This window comes from Pteropus alecto, unplaced genomic scaffold (assembly GCF_000325575.1).
Source record: "Pteropus alecto unplaced genomic scaffold, ASM32557v1 scaffold210, whole genome shotgun sequence".
Lineage (NCBI taxonomy): Eukaryota > Metazoa > Chordata > Mammalia > Chiroptera > Pteropodidae > Pteropus > Pteropus alecto.
Window position 1 is genome coordinate 77189 of NW_006431288.1, and position 27820 is coordinate 105008.

Here is a 27820-nt window from a genome sequence, read left to right on the forward strand (position 1 = left end):
CCACCTTTAGAAAAGTACATATTAAAACATTTTCATAGAGTCTACAGCCATGCCATCCTGAACAAGCCTGATCCCATCTGATCTTGGAAGCTAAGCAGGGTTGGGCCTGGTTAGTACTTGGAATGGGAGACCACCTAGGAAGACAGGTGCTGTAGGCATAAAAAATAAGAGATTGTAAGCTGACAAGGTCTTTGCAATCTGTGAGGTCAACCAAGGGTTGCCTCACCTAAAAATATATATATCTTTTCAGAGAACATCTCATAAGGCTAATGGCTAGAATCAGGTGTAAAGCTGAGGTCACAGGATTGAACAAAACTAAAAGAACAGCAAGGAGCTTGAACTGAAATCACTCTACAAATATTTGCTAAGTCCATTCCACCTCCTATTCCTACCAAATGAGCTAACAAACATAGTAAAATAAAGAAAAAAAAATAGACTTAACAGTCAAAACACCAAACTTCTAGCCAAATCTCAGTGGCTCTGGGCAAATCTTACCTGACCAGGTGTCAATTTCCTTATCTGTAAAATGAAGGGGAGCTGGACCAGGTCCTCCCTACTGTTATTTCCAATCCTGGATTCCTGCAATAAATAATCTCTAGATAGATGACTGTTTAGGACTTAATGTAGTCACATAATGTAGAAATGTAATGAGTTCTCATTCTGAAACAAAGAGCAGACCTGTAAAATTACTACTAAAATAAGCACCTTTCCACTAAATTATTTCGAGTTATCATGAAGAGATTTCAGATCTATGTAAGATCTAGCAGAAAGATTAGTATTGGACAAAGCTGCGTGGTCTCCGGGCAACTGTGCTGCCATCACCTTTCAGCACACAGTAAATTACAATATCCTTAACATTACATTGCTTATGCCTAAATAACTGAAGCAGGTGAGAAGGCACATGGCACATGCGTTTAACAAAATTTTAAAATAGAAAAAAAAAAAAAAACAGTAGAAGCAACCTGATGCTTAAAGTCCTCTTAACAGAACTGACATAGAACAGGGTAACAGCTGCAAAGCCAGTGTTCTACCAGACTCTTAGGAGGACCACTTTTGTTTCACAACTTGCTCACAAGTTTCTTCGATTTGGTAGATGTGTAGCTAAATTTAATCTATTCGAGTGGCAACCTTCGCCCTGCTGGTATTCTGAACAGGATCTCCAAATACAAAAAGCAGGCAGCTGCCAAAAGGTTGGAACCCCGGAAACTAAGTCTTGCGGCGTATGGACCTCTCTACTAGACCACGAAGGCCTCTCCCAATGGCCTTTCCTCTGCATCAGGGTTAACTTTCCCTCCAGGACCCTCCCCCCAAAAGAAGCTAAACCCTAGGCTCCTTCCGGAGCAACTGCCAGCTCCAAACCTATCCGCCCTGCAACAAACCCTTCCGTAGTCAACCCCACCCCAGGTCCGGGTCCCGCCCAGCCAAACTGCACCTATGCGCCCACGACCCTTCCCCCACACCGTGCCTAACCCTAACCCCCACCTACCCGGGCCGCCCAGCTCCCAACATGCCCGCTTCCCTGCCCCATGCCCACAAGAACAGCGACCCTCCGAGACCCAGCTGCTCCCTCCCTCTGCTCCCCGGCAACAATTTAACCCTTTCGCCGCCCAGGGCCCGCCCTGACCTCAGCCGCAGACACGGATCCCCGAGCCCGCTGCGCTTCCCGGCCCGCGGGCTCCAGAACGCGCTCGCTCCCGCAAGGCGTCTCGATGCGTGCACGCTCCAGGTTCGGGCAGCGGAAGGGGCGGGGTTGAGGTGGGCGGGGCCTGAGTGCCGGGGCCGGAGCTTCGCGAGGCGGGGCCTGGAGCGGCGCGGCGCAGGACCCGACAAGGAAGGTATCCAGGGCGGGGCGGCACGGGGCGGGGCCGGCATGCCGGGGGCGGGGAGGGGCGGGGCCTGGAGTGGCACGAGCTCGGCCCGGTCTTACAGTTTGCAGTCGGCTTGATGGTCTCACCTGGTTTAGGAGGTTCGGGAGGGCAGAGACAGTGTGGGTAGTTTTTACCTGGCCACGAATTGAGGCTAGAACCCGAGTGACTGAATGTAATTTTATTAGCTAACGTTTGCCGAGAGCATAACCTGCCCCAGGCAATATGCTAAGCACTTTCTATCCACTTTGTACTACGGCTGTATTTTTTTGTACTATGCACTATTAGTTCCCATTTACAGTAGATGAAACAGAGGTTTCTTGAGTTTAATTGAGAACGCGGAGCCCAGCATATGTCCCGGCGTGTCCCCATTTCTACCTGCCGTCCCTGGGCCCTAGATGTCCGAAAAAAGTACACAGGTCGAAGAAATACATTTTGAAATTAAACAGGATACGTTCCTCTTATTAAGAATCTAGGTGTCTTTCTTCTTATTCACTGGCTCTTACTTAGAACGGCTTCAGACTCCACTGCTACTTCCACCAGTCCTGCAGAGATCATCCTCAGTTCTCTCGATTGGATGGGGCTGCGTCAGAGAAGGTGGAGGGCTCAGAAACTGTTCCTCCCTTGCTGGAAAATAGTGGTTTCCAAATAAAGCCCCATCTCTGCTCCCCTGCTGGCTGCATAGCCTGCCCTTAGTTTCTCTTAGTGCACTCAGAAGTTCTTGAATTAGAAACCACCAAGTGGAAAGGCAAGGGAACATCTTTCCACAGTTATCATCCATAAATTCCCTTACCTGGAGTCTCTGACCAGGCCAGAGTGAATCAAAGAATCAAAACACTGTAAGTTGTAAGAGTAAAAAAAAAAGAAAGAAAGAAAGAAAAGAAAAAATTAACAATCTCAGTAGCTCTTGTAGCTTCACACATACAAACGAGGAAGATGTTTATTACAAAATATATTTATTAATTTTTACACTTGCTGAGTAGCACAAGACTATTAACACTATAACTCACTGAATGTACAATAAATGTTCACATTTAAATAAAAGGATAGGGTCAACATTTCAACCCGTGGGTCAGCTTTAGCATCTCATGAAGTGCTTTTTAGCCCTAGATATCATAAGAGTTTTTTGAAAGGATAATTCAAAATCAGAAAACAATTCAAGAAGATAAAAACAATAGGTTTTTCCAGAGTAACAGGAATTTTACATGATGAAATGTCTATTATGTGGGCACAAATCAAACAATAAAAATGTAAAATCTATATGTAACTCCAAAATTTTCACACTGCACTGATTGAAGTCTACAGTGCCAATGTGTCTTAACAGAGGAAATAACATAAACATTGGCTACATACATTTTTTTTTTTTTTCCAAATTGGGTCTTCAGAAGGCTTTTATAAGCGTAATCTGCCATCTCTTCAAATCCAAGTCCTTTTGAAAACCTATGACTTTGGATGAATGTGCAGAATACCTGATCTTAAAGCAGTATTGTTTGGCTTGACTGCCACCTGCATCTCTGATTGATAATATACAAATTAGTTATAGAGTCTTTACTTAATCCACATCAGGACAAAAGAAAAGAAAAAAACAACAAACTTAGATGGGATGAAACAAAGAAGTCCTTCCACAACATTTTCTTCTGTGTATTTTATAACTTGAAATAACTGGCATAAAATGAACATTCCATTCAGCGACAGTTTTCTATTTTAATCAATAAGTTATTACTGAGGGGAGGGGAGATACCTTGCTGATTCAAATTAAAAAGGACCCAATAAGGTCAAATTTAAGGTACAGAAACTGAAGTGGACCTTTGAGAAAGTAGTATTCTTCACCTAGCAAGTCTTTCTACACTGGACCCTAGCACATTTACAATCATTATATTGTGGTACTTTGAGACCCGAGTCTCTATCTTATGATTCAAGTCAATATTTTCTATTAAAAACACTGACATTACCTCTTTGTTACCAAAGATATAGAGTCCATTTTCAGTTTCTACACATTTACCAAGTAACTTTCTCAAGTTCTCTTAGTGCCCAAATTTGCAAGGAAAACTAAAATGAATGTGATCTCAAAAATAAAGTGCAAAATCTACGTATTAATAAAGTTATTTCAATAGAATTGTTTACTTTTCAGAAAGGTATCTTTACCATAAAGAAGCTACTATACTTCTTAATTTATAGAACCACTCTCTACCCAGACATGTAAATAAAATAAATTAGTTAACTTCATTTGAAATTGAAGTTAGGTCTTTCTGTTCTGCAGTGATAAATTCTACCATGCAATTATTATTCAAATGTGTTAGTATGTCATAAAAGTTGTTAAAATACATACTGAATCTCTGCAATGATTTATGTGTACAATTGGAATGTACAGTAAAAAGGGAAATGTTTTTCTCCATTTAATTCATAGTTAACAAAGGGGAACACGTATAAGCAAAACTGTCATTTTGGAGGATTTTGTTTCTTCTCCCTACTAACAGTATAATATTCATAAAGATTGAATTTCTTCCAGATCTCTTATAATTACTTTAACATATTATAAATGGTCCCTACGTTCTTATTTTTTCCCCTAACTGTGAAGTTGATCATACCAAATGGTCCAGATGAGTTGCAATATGTTTAAGATAAAAGCGGTAAGAAATAAGGAGGGCCACCTTTCCATTCAACCTAAAAAGAATGTTCATTTAAAGACAGCATTAGAAGTCCTAAAATACACTGAATACTGTGAGCAAGGGTTGAATGTACACCTGGTAAGGGCAAGAAATTCGTCCTTTACCAATAAAATGGTAAATGCATCCTGCAAAGCAGGACAAGGTTTCAGTGCTTTTTACTTTATACATAGATATAACTATCTTCGTAATTTTACTTGGTACCAATATCTCCAATATATCTTTCTTATTACAACCACACCAGAGAATGGGAGGCAAAGCTTTAAGGTGGAAGTTCAAATTCTGCAGACATCAAGCAACCTTTTCTTCTTACAGGGAGTCCACCGTTGTGGAGTAATAAAGTAAGACTTATCAGAATATGGCATCTGGCCTGATCTTCTGAGGGCCAGCCTCTATGGAAAGCACAACCAATAGCCCAATAATGGTGTTCCCCAAAAAAGGCAAGGTTTTTCTTTTTTATAATCAGCAATAAGAAAAATTTAGATGACAATTTTTCCTTCAGAATGTCAGTCAACATTTGTTGACATCATTGTTATTTTTATTTCATCACTGTTATTTTCATAATCCGTAAATTACTGCAAACTCACAAGATGAAGCGATTCTGACCTAACACACGCCCATAAAATGCCCCTTTTCCTTTGGTGCCACAGCTTAGAATGAAGTCCAATGACCATGGACTTGGCATATCCTTTCTCCACCTTTGGTACAAACACAATACACCACTTAATATTTCCACAAAGGAAAAGTAAGGCTTATCAACGTGTTAAAAAACCAACTCAAGAACAAGGCAAAGTTCCTCCATCTTGAAATCTATTTTCTCCTGAAAGATCTCCATTCCATGGCAGAAACTCTTAGGGTTCAAAAAGTCAATTTGGTAGATGACCTTGATAAAATAAGCCCCAGTGTATGTACGAGTGTCAAAACTGTGACCTCCAAACTCTTGAGTGAATGATAAATCTTAAAAAAGTTCTGAGTGTCAGAAGATTTCCAAAATTTATGAATGAGAAAAGACATGGTATGATTACTTGATTCTAGCTTGAGGATGGAAGTTAAGGTTTAGTGATATGCACTTCGCTGCTCCCATTCCCATTGGTGGTGGTTGTAATGATGTACTGTGTGGGCTGTTGTTGGCTGGTGGTCTGGGGGTCCAAGTCACTGTGCGCAGTTGGCTGAATCTGGACTCCCCCAGACAGGGCAGAAGCTTGCCTTTCCTCCAATTCTGGTTGACTTTCTGATAACACATAATGACCCTAGAGCAGGAAGAAAAGGATCTTTAGAGATCTGAGGCCTAATGGGGGGCAGAAAGAGGGAATATACAAAGAAATGTAACAAGAGGAAACCAAAATAGGCACCTATAGGAGATGCCTTACCTAACTGTTTTAGAGAAGAGGAATCGGTCACAGTGATTGACTACAAAAGTAATTTAAGAAAACATCTTATTTGTTCTACCAAAAGATATAGTAAAGAACTTCGGGTAGAGAAATTTGCATCATGATGGCAAAGGAAATGTGCTATTTATTGTACTGCTCCTAAGAATTTAGAAATTCATAAAATAAGATTGCTATCTTTTGATTAAAATTTAACATTAATATAAGATAGATCAAAGAAGAGATAAATTTTAAGTCTCATTAAAAAGGTATAATGGCCCCCAACACAGGTAGTCAAGATCAATCGTTCCTACTTCAGTATTTCAGAGACCAGCAAAATTAAAAGTAATAAAGACTTTGAAAGACTTCAGTATTTCAAAGACCAGCAAAATTAAAAGTAATAACAAACATCCCCAAATTTTGTTTTCCCAAGCAAAATCATTTTTAAAATGCTACTGTCAAATGAGAGAGATTTTAAGACTCAAAAGCACAGGAAGAACACAATCTTAGAATTAAGTCTCTTACATTGAATGGATTTAGCTCTATAAAATCATATAGTATCTTTACTTTTCCTCATGTTTCCTCTGATTATGAAAATTTATGCATAGACCTGCAACTAGCTATATCTTTATGTTAACATTTTAAAGAAAATATGTTGGGCAGAAAGGGGATTGATCAGCTACATAGGCTAAGAAAAAAAGTCACAGAGGAAAACTCACGCATTGGTCTTTCAAGCACCATCCAAAAAAAAGGCCATAGTCAAAAATACCCATTTGATTTATCCAGGGCCTTATATTCTAAGTCTACATTCATCAAGCGACTCTCTGACTGTGATTTGGTTTGCCATGTGGGTCTTTCTGTAGCAGGATAGGGCTGGTTCACAACCAGGATCCATGGACCCCTAAGCAATCCATAGGTGGGCTTCAAAGAATCTATGAACACCCCCCGCCAAAAAATGTACATTAAATCTGTACGTATGTATATTGTGGCAGGGGGAGGGGAACATCCTTAGCTATAATCAGGTTCCCAAACGAGTTTTTGGCCAAAAAAAGGTAGAGTCAGTGGGTCCCACAGGGAGTAAAAATTTCACTAATCATGCCAATGAGACTATCCCATTTTACATTAGTTACTGTTTCCATTGACAATAATATTATGCTGGATTTATGCACATCTCCTAAGTCTAGTTAATGTGTTTGTGGGCTGAAAAATGGGTGAGCTCTCAGTATGCTTTGAAAAAAAATAATCAGGTTTTTGAGGCCACTAGACTACCCTGCTACTCTTTGAGGCCTCTTGGGAAACAGCCTTCCCCAGGGAACATCCCAATATTCCTACCCACTTAAGAGTATTTTTCTTAATTTAAATTTACATACTCTGTCTTCTAAGAACATAGAGGCAGATTACAATAAACCAGTGAAGATTAAAACTGAGGTAGCAGATACAATCAACATTGACCTGCCTAACCTAAATATAACAAGATAATTGACGGTACCATTTTCACCCTGGGATGGGTGAATTGTTTAAAATAGTTTAAAAGAGCTCCATAATAAATTCATTATATTATTCTCTCCCAACCCAATTGATAACCAATAGTAACAAAGACTCATTACATTTCAAGAAGCACATAAAAAGGTGACCAATGATTAATCTATATGTATATAGATCTAGGAGGTTCATTATAGTTATTAATGAGATAGATATTTATTGAGCATTTGCTATAGCCTAACCTCCTGTGCAAGGCATTGAGAATAAAGAGATAAAGACCAAGATCCAGCTCTCAAAGAATTCATCATCTACTGGGAAAAGACAGAAAGTAAACCAATAATTAAAATAAACTGTGATAAGAGTTATAATATAGCACCACAAGGTATTATGGGAACACAGAGGAGGTACTTCTAACTCAGATATCAAAAGGTGGGGAGTAGAAGACAGGGGAAGAGGAGATAGGTGCAGTAGGATGGACAGGAAAACCCTCACGAGCAGCACAGCTTACCGGAGTAACCGCCTTCACTTGGCCAGTGGTGACAGGAGTTGCCACACCACTATCTGTAATCACAAACTGACCTGGGGGAAGTGTCATCATTTGAATCTCAGATGCTGAAAAACAAAATACCCATAGTTCAGTGGTGTCGAATTTTAATACAAGTTGTAGAAACAAATACCTAATCAGTGACCACATTCCCCACTCAGACATTGTCATGGGTTTGCTTGCTGTGAGAGTCTTTTGATGTGATTTCTTGATATAGTAAAAGCATCTCTGTTAAGAATTAATCACATGAGGTTAATAGAGAGTTACCAAATATCAAAAGTAAATCAATGCATCTCCCTCAAATGTGTATTCTGAATATCCATAAAGACAAATATTCAACAATTTTTTAAAACCTTGAAATAAGTTACAAACATTTACCTGTTAGCTTAATATTTTTCTTTTATTTTCATATTTGCATTAGCAGCACAATGTATCCACTACTGCCTAGCAGTTACAAATTAATCTAGCTTGAATTTACTTCACTATCAGTGTTATTAAGGCAAGCTAAAAACAAAGTTCACCCTAGCACCCAATTGATAGTCTCTAAATAATATTTTCTACAAAAAGAGACCAGAGCTTCTTGGGAAAATAGCTGATTCCAGACCTGGGACAGAAAACATATAAGATGAACCTATAATGTCGTGTCATACCAGCGTGCAAGACACTATGAAAGACTACAGGGTCAAGTAGAAAAGATACAGGAATGAATTTGAAGACACTCCCATTAGCCAAAGATAGGATAATTTGAGCATCAATAAGTGTAACAACTCCAATGGTCTGAAACACATCAAATCTGTTGAAATTCATGAGAACTTAATGGTATTAAGGCACACACATACACCTCATTGGTCACCTTGGGTAATGCCAGAAAAAACTCATAATTTTGAAAAACTGGTAAATAAAGATGAGCTAGATATTTAAATTTATCCTGCCATTCCTATGGTCATTAAGGTAAAATTTTTTTCTTTATAGAAGTTTTCTAGCTAATTACTGAATAAAGACTGATAGAAACATAATCTGACAACTCTGTAATCTCTAATGAAATAGTGGAGCAAAGGAAAAAAGGAGACAGCCGACTATTATGTGCCTCCTGATCAAAGTACACCACCACCAGCTATAAAGTGTCTGAGGAAAAAGTAAACCTGATTCTGATCGAGCCTCTAGATCTAATTGCCAGTCTACAGGAAATAAAAGAGACAGAAGAAAGCATCTTAAAATGATAATACAGGGATGCCAAATGCAAACTCCAGAATGTAAGAAACTCTATTGGACAAATGACCCAGTTTCTTCAACACATAAATTACAACTTAAAAGAGGAAGAACACAGATATCAAAAGGAACTCAAAAGACATAACCAATCCTTTATTTGGAACTCAATTTGAACAAACCAATGATTTAAAAAATTCATTTGATAATCACAGAAATATGAGCACTTGCTGGATATCTGATGGTATTAAAAAATTACTGTGACTTATTTTTAGGTGTGATAATGGTACTAGAGTTGTGCTTTAAAAAAATACTTCTTTGGTTTTAGAGATACATGTTAAAATATTTATGGATGAAATGATATGGTTTATTATATAGTTGGAAAATTGTGAGAGAATGAAAGGGGGTGGGCACATAGGGGACGAGGTTGGCCATGAGCTGATAACTGTTGAAGCAGAATAACTGGGTACAGGACATTCATTATACTATTCTATTTTTGTGTACTTAAAATTTTTCCCTAATAAAAAATTTCAGTTATAGAATCTTTTCTTTAGGTTAGAATGCTAGTTCATACTATTATCACCATGACTAACTTCATCATTCCACATTTCTTTCACAGGAATTAAACTAAGTATAAATGTCAGTTTACCAGGATTCTACTGGTATTTACCATGAGTAGAAACTAGACTCAGCCCTCACTGTGCCCACCAATATTTAAGAGAATAAATCGAAAAAATAACTAAATAGTTGAATTGGAGCCTGACTCCATACCAAATCTATGTAACACAGTCAAAGATCAACCACAACAGAGATGGACTCAAAAAAAGAAGTCAATAGTAAAGAAAGATCAACACTGGCCTTCTTACCTTCTTGGCCCCTCTTTCTCCTCATTTCTACTATTGAAGTTGTCAGATTATGTTTCTATCAGTCTTTATTCAGTAATTAGCTAGAAAACTTCTGTGGAGTCTGTTACCTCTATTCCTGTTCCTTCCACATCTTCAATCACAAAGGTTTCATACTTTCCAGCTCATACCCAAGGCTGTCATCCCCACCAAGACTGTTACCTGTTCTGACCTTCAGCAGCCAGCCTTTTACAGCTACTGTAGCTCTAATCTCGGGGTTTTAAAAGCAACTACTCATATATCTCTTTCTATTAGCTAATGATCTCCTTGAGCCAAAGCCTATCTCCTTAGGTGGGGGCAGCCCAGTGGGTGAAGCTAGATAACCTGGGTTACAAGACTCTGTTAACTAGCTATATTCCTCAGAGAAGCTACTCTGTGTCTAAGTTACTTTATCTGTAAAATACAAATACTAATTGTATGTGTCTCATAGGTTATTGTGAATACTGAATGTGATAGATACGTGCTTTAGAATCGTTCTGGCACATAGTAAGAGCTTGATGAAAGTTAGCTAACATTAGTATTGTGTGGTCACTGATGTGAATCTTAATATTAATCTTCTGTATATCCAGAGTCTAGCACAGTGATTGATATACAAGCATTCACTAAACATTGGTGGAAGAGATAAATCAATACCATCAACATATCCTACATCTATTATACTATTTAAACTACCTGCCTACACTTCCTCCAGCAATGTCTCTGAAATAGATGGCTCTCAGATCAGAACGCTGCCTTGAATTTTGTCATGAAACTCATTCAAGTACATGCATTATGAAGTGAAGAAAATGTCCAATGATACTTTAACCCAGAAAATCAATTATAAAACTGATGCCATTATGACCCATGGCTGCAGGTTCCCCACCCATGACCTACAGCATTATCCCCTTGTTTCTTACGTACAGTAGCCACGGAAGGAATTCCAAGCATTGGGTAGGTATGTGTGTTGTACAGAGGAACTCTGCTGCTGCTGCTGGAGAGCCTGGCCTGGTGCGGAAGAACTGCCTTGTATGTGGGTGGGGCTAAGACCCTGCTGAGACTGCTGAGAGGAGGGGCTCAATGGCTGCCCAGCTACCTAGAGAGAAAGAGAAAGCAAGAATAGAAAATTACTAATTTCCAATATAGTTAAGACTCACAGATAACTGAAGGCTAATGTGAGTTATACTGAAAGTATCACTGCAAAAATAATAATATAAATTATCACTGCAATCAGACACTGGGCTTGTTCAGGTAGAATTAATGAAAAATAATCATAACTCTGAAGTCCTATTTAGTTTTCAAAGGATTATCTCCACGAGTGTCCAAAAAATTAATTTCAGTAAGCTTGTGAGAAAGATAAAGGAATGTAAATACAGTTATCTGCACTACACGAAGTCAAAAGAATTGAATAGCTCAATAACTTGTCTACGTCACAAAGCTAACCTGTAACACAAATTAAAGTCATAATTTCTATTGAAGTGCACTGGATAGTCCCGCAGTTAGTGGAGATAAACACAGGTATACATGCAGACATCCAGTGGAGAGGCTACTCTTGTCTACAGGATAAAGCCCAAGCTCCACAGTCTGCCATTTGAGCCTTTCATACTCCAGCTCCAAACTACCTGTCCAACTATTGTTCCAAACATCATTTCCTGTTATTAACCTATACAGTTTTCTATAAATACACTACAATTTCCCATCTCTGTGTCTTTACTCACAATGAAAGCATATTCAGATCATAATGCCAGCCCCAACTACTTTGTCAAAATTATACCCCTCCCTTAAGACTAATTCAAACACCACTTCTTCTACAAAAATGTCTTGATTCTCTGCTAAACATATATCTTTCTCTCTTCTGAATTTCCATAACTTTTTCCCATTTCACTCTTAGACCTGAGCAAGAGGGACCCCTCCAGGAATCTTGGTTGGCCCTTCTCCAACTGTGCCCCTCCTCATATGAAGCCAAATGGACATGCCCACCTAGAATGTGTATCCGCTTCTAGGCCACACTTTGAGGACTACATTCCCTATGGAAATGGCCCTGCACCCACTTCAAAAGCCTATACAACTCTCTTCCCTGGGTCAGTCCTCCTGCAGTGGTCCTGTCTTTTGGATGTGGGCTTCTCTCATGGTATTTGGGTACTTTTGACAACGGGGATGGCCAAAGGATCACCATTTGCAGGGGTGTGGACAAAGCTGAGACATGTGGGTGAGGGTGTCCATGTAGGTACACAGAGGGCCATGTAAGGTGCAGCATAGACTCTGGGTGAGAAGAAAGGAGGAGCAGTCTTGGGGAAGGTGGTCCCTGTGCCACCACATTCCAACAAGGAACTCTGAGGAGTCCTTCCTGGCCCTCCAGCCTCAGGTTTCTTTGAGAAACTTAAAAGTGTGATGCTAGTAAGGGTGAGAAACTTGGGCCCCTTGTGGATAGAGGCTGCCTGTCTTGGATTGAGAGAAGCAATGAGAACCCTCACAGCCTCTGAACTTCACACTAGAAGGAGGGGAGGGCGATCAGGTAGCAAGCAGCATAGCCTCCCTCCACCTCCCAATAAATAGGAAAGCAGAGAACATGCATGTGTGTCCTATGGATTTCCACAGCCATTGGAAGGGCACAGAGCCAAAAGAGAGGGAAAGCCTTCCTCCCAGCTTCTTCCTGCCACAGCCTGGCAGCTGCCAGTGCCATCCATGGTGTTTGGCAAAAAATGCAAATAATTTTGAATTGGCACTATCCATGTTCTTTAGTATCAATTGTTACTCTACATATATTTTTCAATTATATTATAAAAGTATTTGTGTCAAGTAGGAAGACAGAACATATTTTACCTAACGGTTTGTTAGCTTGATTCAAAACTTTTAAGTACTCAAACCTATAGTACGCAGGCCTTCAACTGTACTATTGTCCTGGAACCTGCAAATATCAGGGGTGGCCCTACATGCATCCTTTATGGTACAGATACCGGCACTTCACATCCTATTTACTTGTACACACGTGTTATCCCCTACTAGACTCTAAGCTCCTTGAGGACAAGACCTAGAAAAGTTTCATGCAAAGGATAAGGATTTAATAAATATTTTGGGGTGGATGTAGCCATGCTATCTCAATAATAAACTCGACCATGCAAAAACATTGATACTCTTCAAAGTTACTGTTCCAGAATTACAGAAACAACTCAGCAATTGCATTCTATCATCCGGCCATTTAGAATAGGAAGCAAAGACCATGGTGTCTCTAGGCTATCACATCACAGGGCTCCATTTGGACCGGAGAAGCTAATCACTTAATGCAAGTGTGCCTATAATTCCAATATAAAAATTAAGGTCCAAAATAACAATATCATTTCAATAGTCAAGGGGACTAGGTATGAAAATAATGTCTCTTCACTCTTATTAACTCTTCAAGGTCCCTGAGGCCATATTAACCTCTGTAAATTGTCCGTGGAGACATGTACCTGGGAGGACGATGGAGCTGAGGCAGTGGGCTCAGTGACTTGGATGTGCTGCACCTGGATGGCATGTTGGGTGTAGGTCTGAGGATCGTGGAGCTGACCCACGTCCACAGTGGACTGCTGAGACTGGTGAGGGGAGGTGGCCTGGAGGGAGGAGAAAAACAAACACATACCGATTGAGGTTAAGAGAAATCTTTCCTGAAAAAAAGTTCAACTAAAAAAATATCCCAACAGAAATATAAGAATAGATAGAAATTTAGATTCAGTGTTTCAGTCTTTTAGAGAAAAAGATAGTCTTAAAATTTATGCTTATAAAACATAAGCCACTAATGTTCTTAAACTCTGGAAGACAAGGAGATAGAAGAAATATAGCTCCTAATAATAAGCTGAATGAGAAACTCTCAGGAATCTTTTCCTCTTAAATTTCAATTAACTTTAACGACCTACCTTTTATCAGTAAAAAAAAAGATAAAAGAAGAGAACGAGCTTTTATCTCGTCACTATTAAACCACTAGAACAGTGGCTCCTAACCTTTTATGTACCACAGACATTTTTGAAAATCTGACTGAAATATAGACCCTTTTTCCAGAACAATGCATATAGATCATATTTTACAGGCTACTCAAGGGATTCATAGATTCTTTCAAAGCCTAAAATTAAAACCCTCCCATAAAAACAAACAAACAAACAAACAAAAACAAGATAAAGAATTTCAGTGACAGCAGCAACTTCCAATTTCCTACTCTGATATTAGTTTTACATTTTCAGAGACTAAATCATTTCAAAGCAACAAGTTTGTTCATTTGTGCCTGGAAGATATTTCCTCAGCAGAATTAAATAAAACAATAGTTCTAGGAGGATTCCTTCTTTCAGCTCCCTGATCAGTAAGACTGAGCTACTAATTATGAGGTAGAAGGAACATAGTTATACATCTATACTGATAAGGTGCTGATTGATAGTCAAAGGTTGGATCAAAATTATTTTTTACAAACACCCACTGATATAAGCATTCGATGCCCAGGTAGAAACTTATCAAACTGGCTCCTCACCAGGTAGTCAACCTGAGTGCCAAGGACAGGGATTCAGAAGAGGCTCAGAAACAGCTCACACTAGTACTATCCTATAGCAGCACAGGATGATGGTATATGCTGGAGCCTAAAATCTTTGGACTACTCGAGACCGACATCTCTTACACTGCTAAGTCTAGAGCCCTTGACAGCCTACGGAGGGGAAGATTTACAAATGCCTTAGATTCATCATTTACATGCAGCAGCACATTACATAGAGTCCTGCTCCAGCTCTGAGAATTGGGTGTTTTTGTTGACCTCAGTTGCCATACTGGCTAGTGATGATATGGCATTCATGAAGATAAAGAGAAATAAATGCAATATGGTACCGGGGCCACTTGCACCACTTGAAGCTGTATGTGCTGAGGTTGCTGAAGACCAGATGTAGACTGTGACACAGGGATATACTGAATTCTCTGGTAGTCCCCTTGTGGCGTTCGGTAATCTGTTGTTAAGGTCTGGGACAGTTCTGTCATGGCTTGGGTTAGCAGGTCTGTTGTCTAGAAAAATCACACAAAACAACACATTAGTTGGTAACACCACTGCTTATAGATATTTCGGTGCTCTTAAGTCCTACAAAAATTTAGTTTGTCTCATTGGTGGATCATGGAACTTACAAATTTAGCCCTGAGCTCAGACAGAAAAAAATCCAAAGTTAAAAAGATGTTGAAAAATTATCTATATCTATCTGTCTGCATCAGATTCAATGGAGTTACCCTAGAGGTTCTGACAAGCTTACAGCAAATGAGCAGCACCAGACATATCTCGCTACCACCCTCCCTTTTTCGTTTTTTTATTATTAATGCCTACAGCATCTGATCTTCCTAGGTGGTCTCCCGTCCACGTACTAAACAGGCCCGACCCTGTTTAGCTTCCAAGATCAGACACTGGGCTTGTTCAGGGTGGCATGGCCGTAGACCATGGACCGTGGCTCCACTGGAGCACGAACCCAGGACCTTCTCTGTGTAAAGCAGATGTGCTCACCGCTACACTATGGAACCACGTCTTCATTACCCCTTTCAAAGAGAACTTTGGAAAGCATGGACTGAGAGACCCAATCATAAGCATAATGCCTTATGTGGAAAATGGGCTACTTCTGCAACCATGGCTTTGGCATTGAGAGCTGTGAAGGCCACTGGAGATGAGATGTTCTTACCAGTCACATACTTACCACCACGGTCTCTCCAGTAGCACTATCTGTAGTTAAAACAGCTGGAGTGGCACTGATCACAGCTGTTGTCAGTGGTGTGTGTAAGGTGTTAGGGAGCTGGGCATACTCTGGATGCTTCTTCCGAATGTGTTGTACCATCTTGGTCTGAAAAATTACAGCAAAACCCAAGAATAATTACTGGAATTAGTTATTTTCAGCCATTCTCAAATGTAAACCTTCCAAAGTTTCCTAAAGTCTTTTATGTTACCCATTAAAAAAAAATTAGAGCAAGGCTGTCTTTGTGCCTGCCCTTCTTAAAGCACCAAAATGCTATGAAAGGGGGAAAAAAGAAGAGGCTGAAAAGATTAAAGAATCATGTGACATCACACCATCAGGCGAGGTCAGAATACCCCACAGCATCCCCTAGTCCCACCAATACCTGCAGCAATCACAAGCCCTCCAGCAGAAATGACCCCCTTTTTAAGAACTATCACTTAAGTTCCTATGTAGTACTTTTGGCAGCCTGAGCTCATAAACTGTGAGCATGGGATATGCACATATGAGACACTCAGCAGACCAAGGAAAAAGAAATCCAGTCAAGTGCTCAGGCTATCAGATGGCGCTAATTCTGGGGAAAGTCTACCATGTTCTCTTCCCAGTATGTGCTGATAGTCCTTAGGCATCTGAAATAGGAAAACACCCATCAAATCAAAAGAAGCCAGGGCATCTGAAGAGAAGCCATGTTCTCTCAAGAGATTCCTCAAATCATGGCCTTGATTCAGATTTAGTCAGAAGCCTTCTACATACCTTGCTGCTGTACTGTTTGGAGCAGTGGGGGCAGCAGACAGGAGGGGTAGCTATTGTGCCTGTGAGCTGGGTGTGGGTACTCAGCATGGGGTCTGGTTCTCCAGGGCCGGCAGGTCGAAGTTTCCGAATGCTTGGTGGGAGCTCGGCCCCAGGATGGTTCTTCAGAATGTGGGCTTTCCGCTTGCTGGCACTTTTATAAACCTACAAATTCAAATGCTTTGCCATGAAAGCAGTATACAGTTCTACTTTCCCACTTAAAGCAAATCACCTCACAATTTCCTTACAAGGAAATGAGAAAAAGTATTCGTGTAGCCCAAAATAAAATATATTAACAGATATATTGAAGGGTAATAAGGATATAACATAACTTAGAATAAAATAAGAACATCACCTAGATATGCCAGGCAACTTCCTTGAATTTATATATCTAAGATAGTAACAGTAAAAGTAGCCTTTACCTTAAAGTTTAAGAGGTGGATATACAATCATACAAAGAGAACTGTTTCTAAGGCCAGCTCATCCTTTAGCCTTTCTGGGAAAGCCTTCGTATGGTGTATTCAGTTGACTACTATATGCCAAAGAATCTTCCACAATGGCGAGTCTAATAGCAACTAGTGCCTATAGTGGTGAATCAATGCTTAAAAATGTTTCTTACTTTTAAGCAGACATAGCCACGTTGAAAAAGGAAACAATGAAACAATAAACATGCATTCTCTTTGTCTTTTTTGTAAATGTACAAAAATAAAGAATAGAATAGTACACAAAACTTTTTCACATCCTAGTCAATCTTCTAGAAAAATCTACCATATATTTTATGAGGATAATACACACTCTCATTTTATATCTTAGACATGTTAAATGAATTCATATACTAAGCGCCTCATAATAGGACTCTTCTTTTGTAACAAAAATCACAGAAGGAACAAGCAAAACAAAGTCAACTAATTCTGAAGAAAAGAAAATGGCTTAAAATGAGGCTGCCATTCTAGCCCTTTCTTGGCTAAATGGAAAACTACTAAGAAACAAGGAACCACCTGTTAAGAGTAACTGCAAGATCCTAGTATATATTCTTACGTGTGGACAAATTTATTCTAAGCAGGACTCCCACAGAGGCATCCTACTGTGGATAGTTTCCTTTTACCTTATCACAATACTGACAAAAGTAATCGCGGTTGGGTTTTATGATGGGTAGAGTTAACTCTGGCACCTCTTCTATCTTCATGTCTGGGTGCCTCTTGGATAAGTGATTTACCTAAAAGGAAAAAAAAGAAAACAAGAAAAAGAGAACCCATTACAAACAGAAGCTAAATAAATGTCTTTGATATTGACTGCTAGAGGCTAAAATTCTCTGAAGCAGTGGCCCAAAACAATAAGGCATTGGCCAGAACCAGCATTACTAGGCCCATCTGACACCAAAGCTTTAACAGTCACTGTTAACAGGACTTAATAGTAATTCAGCAAATTACTGAAGGTGAATGGGCCACTGCGGATTCCATTAATAGACAAAAGAACTGCTGTTAGAAAAAGGAAAATTACAGTGGTATGAATTTCTTTGGTGAATTGTCTTGATGCAAACCTGTCTTTCTTTAGTTTAGTGTCCTAGCCCTAGAGAAGACATTGAACAAGATAAAAATTAAGGTTCTGAATTTTAGTTCCTGACAGAAATATATAGTAAGTCCTCACTTAACATCATCGTTAGGTTCTATGACTTTAAGCAAAAGAACATATACGACAAAACCAATTTACCATAGGCTAATTGATAAAACAAGAGTTAAGTTCCTGCATATCTCATCAACGTTATAATGAAATCACCTTGAACAAAAAGATTTGAGAATCTGCTGTATTCTGCAAAAACTGTAATAGGTCAAAAGGAATTAGAGCAGTAAACTGGCTACACTGATGTTTCAGCTAATCTGGTTCACATACCCTGCTGTGATGGAAAGCTCCCTTCTATTGCTGTTTCACATATGAAAAAGAGAAGCATTCAAGGGAACAACTGGGGAGAAGGCAAAGACCTCACAAGAAACTATATTCAAGAACACAAACGAGTCTACGGCCATGCTGCCCTGAACAAGCCCGATCGCATCTGATATCGGAAGCTAAGCAGGGTCAGGCCTGGTTAGTGCTTGGATGGAAGACCACCTAGGAAGACCAGGTACTGTAGGCATAAAAAAATTTAAAAAATAAGGGATTGTAAGCTGACAAGGTCCTTGCAATCTGTGAGGTCAACCAAGGGTTGCCTCATCTAAAAAAAAAAGAACACAAATGAAAAGAAGGAAGTAAAATACAGTAAGAGCAGAGACTGAGAAAGGCAAAGCAAAACAAAACTAGTAATGAAAAATGATAGAAAAAGACCTCTTCCAAGAGGTCACCAGAAAGGAACTGTGGCAAAGGAGGGCGAAAGGAGACTGGAAAGGAGAGAATTGCCTGGTTAGTGCTTGGATGGAAGACCACCTAGGAAGACCAGGTACTGTAGGCATAAAAAAATTTAAAAAATAAGGGATTGTAAGCTGACAAGGTCCTTGCAATCTGTGAGGTCAACCAAGGGTTGCCTCACCTAAAAAAAAAAAGAACACAAATGAAAAGAAGGAAGTAAAATACAGTAAGAGCAGAGACTGAGAAAGGCAAAGCAAAACAAAACTAGTAATGAAAAATGATAGAAAAAGACCTCTTCCAAGAGGTCACCAGAAAGGAACTGTGGCAAAGGAGGGCGAAAGGAGACTGGAAAGGAGAGAATTCCAAATTGGGAATTGTTTGCCTGTTTTTTTCCCCTAGCCACTGACAAAGCCTATTGACAGATTTGTACAGAATATAGTACAAAAGCCATCGCCACAAACAGAAATGGATGGGTTTGGGAGACAGCGGGTGGAACCCAGAGCTATTTGGCACTGACCAGCATGCCTCGTCTCCGGAAGCCCATCATACACAGGCGGCACTTGAACGTGAAGCTGTCGTAGTCAGTGGACGTAATACGAGGCTTGAACGTCTTGGAGCGGCTGATGCGGTCAGCTTTCTTGGCCTCCCTCTCAGGATTATGCATCCTTTGCATATGTTCCCGTAGTTTGTCTTTTCTCTATTGAGAGAATTTTTGAAAAGGCAGGGGGGTGAGGAGTGGGGGTATAAATTTTGTAATTCAAAGGATTTAAAAAAAGAATACAAGTTAGCAGTGACCACAACCTACCAAAATACATTTGAGTTGCTAAAGTGCTAGAACATAAAAAGACATGGCAAAAGAGAGTAGGAATGACTCTGTTCACTAGCAAATAAATGCATTCCACTAAGCCTTGGTTGCGAATGACCATTCAATTTGAAAGATACTGATATATGAGAAGAAACCCTTTGTATTTATGTAGAAGAGATCGAATGGTACCTGGAGTAAGTATGGTATTAAGAACTACGAGAGAAATTGATAGTGAATGATAGGAAATACTGGATTTGTAAAATCCTATGTATACTTAATCCCCACACATTTTAATAAACATGATATTCTTCTAAATCTCAAGTGAATTTAAGTAGGAATATCTCATTTTATGGATTTGAGAGTTCAAGTAAACAATTACACTGTCTGCTATGGATGGAGCGCAGTCTAGATCCAGTCTGATAATCTCATCTAGGGACATATGTTGATATGAGTCCATAGAGAGAGAATTAGGAAGAGTCTATCCTGAATGAAAACAAATTCAAAAAAATGCCAGCTCCCTTATCCAATGAGACTCTGCCCTCACTGGACATATGATTAAACTGTTACTGGTCTTGTAATGATTTTGAATCTTTCTACCAGACCAGTTCTTCTCATCTTCGATACAGACTACAAGACGGAAATGAAGTAGCAGCCATGATACTATACGTGTCATAGGCACTCTTGCTCATCCCTAGTCTCTCCCCTTCAGCCATCAGCTTTTTTCCCAACTGTCAGCCCCACTGTCCAAGTCCATGTCCACCACCACATACAGCAACACAACTGTCCACAGACAGCACCAGCTCTCCTTCATGGGCTTTCCCTGCATTTGGAGATACCTGGGTTCCCGGATGCCCAGGTAAGCTCCCATTTGTCCACCCAGGTCAGGGCTTCAGAAGGGTGCATTAGTGACCTTTCTCTGATGCTTCAACTTCTCCTTTCACACTCTTATTTCTCCATCTTTTCCTATAATTAAGTTCCTCCTATAAGAAACTCCTTTATTCCATAGTACTCACAGTGCATTGGCTTCTCTGATTAAACCCTGTCTAATCTACTGGGTGAAAGTAAAATAGAAGCACAAAAGTTTTTTTTTTTTTTTTTTTTTTTTTTTTTTTTTTTTTTTTTTTTTATGTGCCTCGGTGCTAAAGTGATTCTCTGGCACAAAACAGGTCATCAAAAAATGTTGAATAGATTAGATAGGTGGCCAACCAGTTAGCATCACAAGACTGGGTTCCTTTTAGATTTTTTTTTTTTTTTTAATTAAGAAACAGAAAAACCTAAACCGGTTAATACTTTTTATATTAGAATTCTCGTGGTGTTTTAAATTACGCTACTGTATATTTAAAGACATCGGTATTACATTCTATAACACACATACCACAAAATGTAAGCTTAGAAAATTATTTCTACTTCTCTTATAATGTCTCCACAGTCTATGCAAATACATTCTTGCAAAATTATTGTTCTGCTCCTGAATCCATTTCTGATTCTTTTCCATTTTCTATGACAGCATGACCTACAATCATATTCAATAGTGTCTCTCAATGACATCTTTACAGAGTCCTCTGATTTCCCAATGAAGCATTTTTTATTATTTTTACACTTACATGTTTAACTCTTATCTCTGAGTCTCCCATGAGTTTTTCCTTTGCTTCTTCTAAATTCCAAGCAGCTTATTGATACTCACTATTTTTTATTTTAATCCTTGAAATCGTTAACTTACCCCAAAGTAATCTAAGCCCTCTCAACACTCTACAGCTTTCCCACCTCCATTAGATGACAGTTCTGCTGCATTCAGGGCTCAATTATCAGGCTTTTATATTTAATAAGTGGTCAATAAGAATCTCTTGAATTGATAGGTAAATGTATTGTTCTCTTAGGAATTCCTCAATGGCAGTTTAGTTCTATTTATCATACATTTGGATTCTTTTCAGAGATGGATTATTACTCTAGGGATTAGAATTAATTCTTTTGGGAAATTAAGGTGAGTTTTTTTGTCCTTAATTTTATCATGTAACTAACTCAAACATGAGGTATAAAATGCATCTCCAGTCCAGTTTTCTGTAAGCAGGTGATAAACTGATGAAACAAACAAGCATTGCTCCTTAGCTTGACATGACCTCAGTGGCCATGAGAGCAACCTAAAGCTGTTCACTGCTTACATACCTTAAATTGCTTCCCACACGTAGAACACAGGAAATCTTTGCGGTCTGAATGTCGGAGCATGTGGAGTCGCAGTTTGTCAGGACGACAAAAGGCTTTGTCACACTCTGTACACTGGTAGATCTTTTCTGAGTGGAAGCTTCGCACGTGTTTTTTCACCTGGCAGTGAAGACAGAAAAAGTCAGGGGAGTAGGGCAGCAAAGAAAATGACAAAATGCAGTTTATCAACACTAGAGGGAGCCAAAGGCATTGCCATGGACTTTTCATCAGCTCAGTAGTATAATCCAATCAGCTGTGACTGATAGTTGGACTTAACACACGCTATCCCTGACACAAAGAACCAAAATGAGCAGCCAGAGAGCTTACAAATCTCAACCTCCCATATGACTTGAAGAGGAAGATAGAGTGCTTGCTTAGTCAAAAGGCCTGCTTACAGTGAACTCACTTTTAAGACAAAAAATAATTCTCACTTTTTTCTGCCTCTAATATGTACAGAAACAATTTAATTCCCTTTAGTAACTGGTCTTTTTATATCTTTCTATATAATCAGATTCTGAAGAATTAAAGATACAAATTGAATGATATAAAAAAAAATTACCCATTTATGAGAACATACAACAAAGGCATTATTTCTCCTTAACTGGACTTATTCCCTGTAATTTTAGATAATTTAAATAAAGGAATATGGCCTCTGAATTCTAGCCATAAATATCCAATAAATAAGAGCTATGAATGGGGACTAAGCAGTGAGTCATATCACATTATTCCTATAAGACATTTTGCTTCATTATTTTTAGAGTTTCTTTTGCTATTAGATTCTGCCTGAAGGCAACTTTTCTAACTGTGTTAAGTGAGAAAATTACCAAGACTTCCGACACTAATCCCAACCATGATTAAATCCTAGACTCCTCTTGCTTTGGGAATTAAAAAAATAAATAAATATTTTTACTAGTTATTTAGATTTAATTATTCACTGACTAGATATAACAATATAATTGCTCGAAGTCCAAGAGAAATCATAAATATTCTGGAATTTATCCTCGCCCATTTTGCTCCAGAATACAGCACAGGAAAGGAGATCAGTGCTTGATACAAAAGTACATTATAAACCAATTTTCCTTCTAAAATGCATGACCTTAGTAAAGCAAGATAGGATACCACAATGGTAGGAAGACAAGACCCCAAGGCCAGGAAGTAGGTGCATGTCTTCTTAATCCTTTGCAGCACCCATTTTTTAAAAATTATAACCATATCTGGGTGTTTATTACTTGTAATACAAAACTTAAATGTTTACATGCCAATGTCTGATTGGGACTATTAAGGGTTATAATAATCTTTTGTTTATCAAAAGTAGTTTGAAGAAATACCGTTCTCAACTGTAAAGCTGTTACAAAGAAGAGATGAAACTGCAGGTGATAGGCAGTCTCAATTTTCTAAAAATCAAGGTTTCTTTTACCAAAAGAAGGAAGTATACAGGAATTTCAGTAACAGACACTCACCTGAATAAAATCTGGGAACCGTTTCTTACAAGTTGGGCAGGTGAAGTAGCCATCATTGATATGAATGGCCACGTGATCTTTCAACAAATCAAGGCGGTCAAAGGATTCTGGGCAGAAAATGCAAGAGTAAGTCTTCTGGTCTGAATGGAGCTTCATGTGGCTCTCCAAGGATGCACTGCTGATGAAGCCCTTGTTACAGAGATCACAGGTCAAGGGGCAATTCCCCTCCCGCCCATGGAAGCGCAAGTGTTGGTCCAGTTTGTCCTTTTCACGGAAGGCCTTTCCACACTGCAAACATTTAAAAGGCCGGAACGACTTCCGAATAAACAGATGCTGAAGAGCTGCATTCTGAAAGACACACAAATATGATTATTTAGTGAGGAAATTAAATGTGCAAGCGGCTCGCACGTTTACAGAGAAGGTAGATGGTCTCTGCAATCAGACTTTCCATAGAAATTAAGCTCTAGGAAACACAGTTAAAAGAGGACGTTTCTGGTGAAGAAATTTAAAATGAAGCCATCTCAAAGAAATTCATCTTGAAAAGACAAATGTTTTCTGTGTTTCGTTTGATGTCTGTTTTCTTATGAAAGGACTTAAGTCACATTCAAAAAAGTACTCCCAATAGAGGACTTGTTTAATAAAACAAATCCCAGAGTGAAGTAGAATAAAAACTGAAGATTTGGAAAAAATGACTTGGGTTAAGTCACACATGCATGAATGAGGTTGGAGTAAGTCAGCTAAATGTTACTTGTTGAAGTTCTTGAGGAAAAGAATTTGAAGCTTGATTAAAATGTTTAGCAAAAAAATAAGGCAACAAAAAGAACTAAACTGTCATGCTTGCCAGGGGCTAGGGGAAGGAGGCAATGGATACGGGGTTTCTTTTAAGGGTGATGAAGTGTTCTGGAATTAGATAGTACAATGGTTGCACAACTGTGGGAATATTCTAAAAACCACAATACAAGAATGAATTTTATGGTATGTGAATTATATCTCAACTTAAGAAAAAGAATTGAAAGAGAAACAAAGGATACAGATTGATATGAACATGTTTGTTCATGAGATAAGATACATGAGCGCACTTCATAAAGGGCATATGTGCATTTAATCACTTCCTACTGAGAAAATGCAGAGGATAAGTTCTCAGTGTAGCTTGTTAGTTCCATTGGTTACAATGCTATGCTAACCAAGTTAAGTTTATCACTTTGTTCTCTGTCTAGACCAATTTTGCCCCTTTTTTTTTCAGTCACAGATTGCATTTCTAATGCTGATTAGCCATCTTGTAAATCCTTGCAATTGTTATAGGGAATCCAAGTGAGAGAATCCAGGTATTCAGTGTAAATTCATCACTAGTGCTGGAAAAACAACTCATGCTCTAAGAGCAGATCAACAGAATGATCTTTCACACAAAGACTACAGAATAAATATTTTAGTTACACTGTAATGAAGATCCATTCATAAGTTCCTCAAAATACCAGGGAGGAAAAAAAAAATCTCTCAAAAAAATATATCTGTGAATGGTTATGCTTATGTAACTGTAAAGGAATAGTAATTGAAGGATTAGTGGAACTCTTAATGCATTACTTGTACAATAAAAAAAGTACAATGAACAATGCTTTAACCCTTCATTTCAAATTACAAGCAGCAACTTCTAAACTAAATTTGCTAAGAAATAGCCATTTAGATGAAAAGCAAAATAATTGTTTTTGATTTAGTGAAAATTCTGAACATAGCTACTATGTCACAGAAACCTTTCTCCGGACTTCTCTAACAGGGCGAAGAGAGATGTATTTTACCTATTCCTGTATCTTGAGCAGATACTTAGCAGTTCTCTTGTGTTCCCAAGTTGACTGGGGCTGCTTCGGGGCTGCATCAGATTTTATTCTCTTTTGTATATAGATCCCTTAAAAATAGTTTAGTTCGTAGGACGTGTTCAAAAAAAGTTTGAGAATTAATTCATGTATTTCATATGAAAATGCTGAAGAACTATTTCAAGATCTTTTCTATAGCATCTGCAGGGATCTGTAAGAATACACCTTTTTCAAATTATCCACAGAGCTTTCTTTTACTTCATAATATTGCTTAGCAATTACCTAATCTTTTTAGTCTATCTGGACAGATTTTTTTTTTTACATAAAAACTCTTAGTATTTTGCCTACTCCCAAAACTTTATGGAAATATTGCAAATAAAAGAATGCTATCCTGAGGTTCAGGGAGTCAAGATTTAGAGAGCTTTTGGTGTGTAAGAATCATTTCCTTCATCCAAGTTCAGTAGTTTCCAAGGGCAAACACAATGTACAACTGATCTTGGTCCCACTGGGGATTCCACTTCTTCTTGGGCACCAAATCTAGAACTCAGTTTTGCCTTGGTCCATTACACTAATAAGTCTTCTGTCATTTCTGATTACTATGAGTGTCCTCAGACACTTGATTTAAACTGAGCAGCCACCTGGCTCCACTTTCTCGGTTCTGTCAACAAACCTTGTTCTTATCGTCTTTTTAATTTCCATGGGGCCCTGAACATTGTCTAAGTACTCAAGAACTAGATTGTATTTCTTTGATCTAATGATCCTAATGTAATCCTCATATTATAAAGTAGTGAGTGCCAAACCCACTCCCACTCTACAACCCACTTGCAGGCCATTTCTGCTCTGTGGTAGGTTCTATAGGTCAGAGCTACAACTGGCATACATTTCCAATGTGGAGGCAGCACAAATGAATCCATTATGGATCTTCTGGTCCCTGACTTACAGCCAGGTAACCACAACACACTGTATGGTACATAAGCTACTCTATGGGTGCCAAAAATGGTATAGTTGCTAAAATCTGTGATGAGGGATTTAACTTACAATGAAATAAAGTCTAAGACAACAGATTCTTTACAGACAAAGACCATAAAATGTTTCTAAAGTTTGATGTTAATAGCTAAAGGAACCTAAATTATGGATCAATTTTTATATTATTTTGATCCTGACACAAAAAGGAAATCAGTCGTGTTCATTTTTCTTTTTAAAAAGTAAAAAACAACTTTTCTCTGGCCTATTTTCTGCCCAGCTTTCAAAGCGACTAGTGAGCTAGCCCTGCTCAGCACATCTCTCTTACCACTGTCCTTCACCTAGCACCTCATCCTAGGATCAAACTGTGTTTCCATTACCATACCAAGCACATTCCTGTGTCTTAGCCTTGATCCTATGGCTGCCCTCTTCTGAAACCACTGACTTTCTCGCTACTTCTCTGTCAAAGATTAGTTTAAGTCTCACTTCATCTATGAATTATTCTCTGACTCCTTCATTTTTATTGGCCTTTCACTCTTCCAAGTTCCTATAGCAATTACAGCCTATGCTTTAAAATTTAGCGCTTAACTATAAACCACTCAATATTAGTATTGTCTCCCCAATTAGACTGTAAGCTCCTAGAGGACAGGAATCAAGTGAAAATTCTATTTTGTACCTAGCACAGTGATGAATATAGAGTCAGAATTCAATACCACTCTACAAGTCATTCAAACTGTTTTAGAGCTGGAAGGGACCTTGGAGATCACTTAGTCCTACCCTTCATTTTGTGCATGAGAAATCTGCAGCCCACGATTACTCATTGATCTATCTGAAAATAAATTATCATTATTCATTAACCAATTTGCATTTACTGTAGCAACCAAACTGTAGCTTCCAGCAGGATTTAGTGAGTACGGGTTGCAAAGAACAGCAGGTAAGGCAAACACTTAAATAACACTCTGATATGTGAAACACAGGAAACAAACCTACCTGCAGCTCCAACTGAGCAGGCAGCGTTAGAGGAGAGAAAAATAGTTACATTACCAATTGGATTGGAAGACTTCTCTTCAGTTGGTCATTACCAACCTGGATAGAAAAGATGAAAAAATATATAGCCCTACTTTTTAGAATGTGTGAGAGGATAAAAAAAAAAAATAGTTCAACTAAGACTGACCTCCTTTTCAAAAGCCACATGCACATGGCTTTTCCTTTGACACAAGGAACCTTGTACCGAAACCAATAACCCAACTCATTCAAGAATACAGCTACAATTATAGCTAGACTATGCTTATACATCCACAACTTCATTCCACATGTGGGCTTTAGTTTTTTTCCCTCAAAAAAAAAAAAAATCTAGTAAGCATTTCTCTGGACTTAGAGAAAAATCAGAATGGCCAAAGCAGAAAAGATAGTAATTGGGCAAGATAGTGAAATGCAGATTGGAAAATAATGTAGAATGATGGATGGGAAGTTATTAGTTCAAAGCTTTTTGCCTTTCTGGTCTATATTCATATACTTTTACATAATCTTTTGAAATAATATACATGGAGCCAAAAGTGTTTCCATTATAAGACCCTCAAAAAGGTTATTTAGCCTCAGAGAGCTTAGAGCCAGTCAATGCTATCATATAACTGTAAATGTTTAAATGTATTTTTACATGAAGGAGTGGACTAGACTATTTTTCAAGGTCCCTTCTAGCTTATCAGCAAATAAGAAGACAAAATTATGTAC

At 38.7% G+C, this 27820-nt stretch overlaps 2 protein-coding genes and 2 pseudogenes across 9 annotated transcripts in view; 2 read left to right on the forward strand and 2 right to left on the reverse strand.

Annotated features, from left to right (window-relative positions):
- NFRKB (nuclear factor related to kappaB binding protein) overlaps positions 1 to 1743 on the reverse strand; it is a 32544-nt gene extending 30801 nt beyond the window's left edge. For all 6 annotated transcript variants that reach the window (XM_015597503.2, XM_015597497.2, XM_015597501.2 and 3 more), the window contains exons 1-2: positions 1625 to 1743; positions 496 to 579 (exon numbers count right to left, since the gene is read on the reverse strand). The gene's annotated coding sequence lies outside the window, so the exon portion shown is untranslated. The remainder of the gene's footprint in view (positions 1 to 495; positions 580 to 1624) is intronic.
- On the forward strand, positions 40 to 158 carry LOC112470935 (annotated as a pseudogene).
- Positions 1744 to 2804: 1061 nt separating the features above from the next.
- The window catches only part of PRDM10 (PR/SET domain 10), a 51586-nt gene continuing 26570 nt past the window's right edge, over positions 2805 to 27820 (reverse strand). For all 3 annotated transcript variants that reach the window (XM_006905782.3, XM_015597646.2, XM_015597639.2), the window contains exons 11-21: positions 23319 to 23666; positions 21823 to 21978; positions 19372 to 19551; positions 17620 to 17730; positions 16479 to 16679; positions 15693 to 15836; positions 14851 to 15021; positions 13458 to 13598; positions 10933 to 11104; positions 7889 to 7992; positions 2805 to 5781 (exon numbers count right to left, since the gene is read on the reverse strand). In XM_006905782.3, coding sequence (XP_006905844.1) covers positions 5581 to 5781; positions 7889 to 7992; positions 10933 to 11104; positions 13458 to 13598; positions 14851 to 15021; positions 15693 to 15836; positions 16479 to 16679; positions 17620 to 17730; positions 19372 to 19551; positions 21823 to 21978; positions 23319 to 23666 — 1929 coding nt within the window. In that variant the 3' untranslated portion in view covers positions 2805 to 5580. The remainder of the gene's footprint in view (positions 5782 to 7888; positions 7993 to 10932; positions 11105 to 13457; positions 13599 to 14850; positions 15022 to 15692; positions 15837 to 16478; positions 16680 to 17619; positions 17731 to 19371; positions 19552 to 21822; positions 21979 to 23318; positions 23667 to 27820) is intronic.
- On the forward strand, positions 18527 to 18645 carry LOC112470936 (annotated as a pseudogene).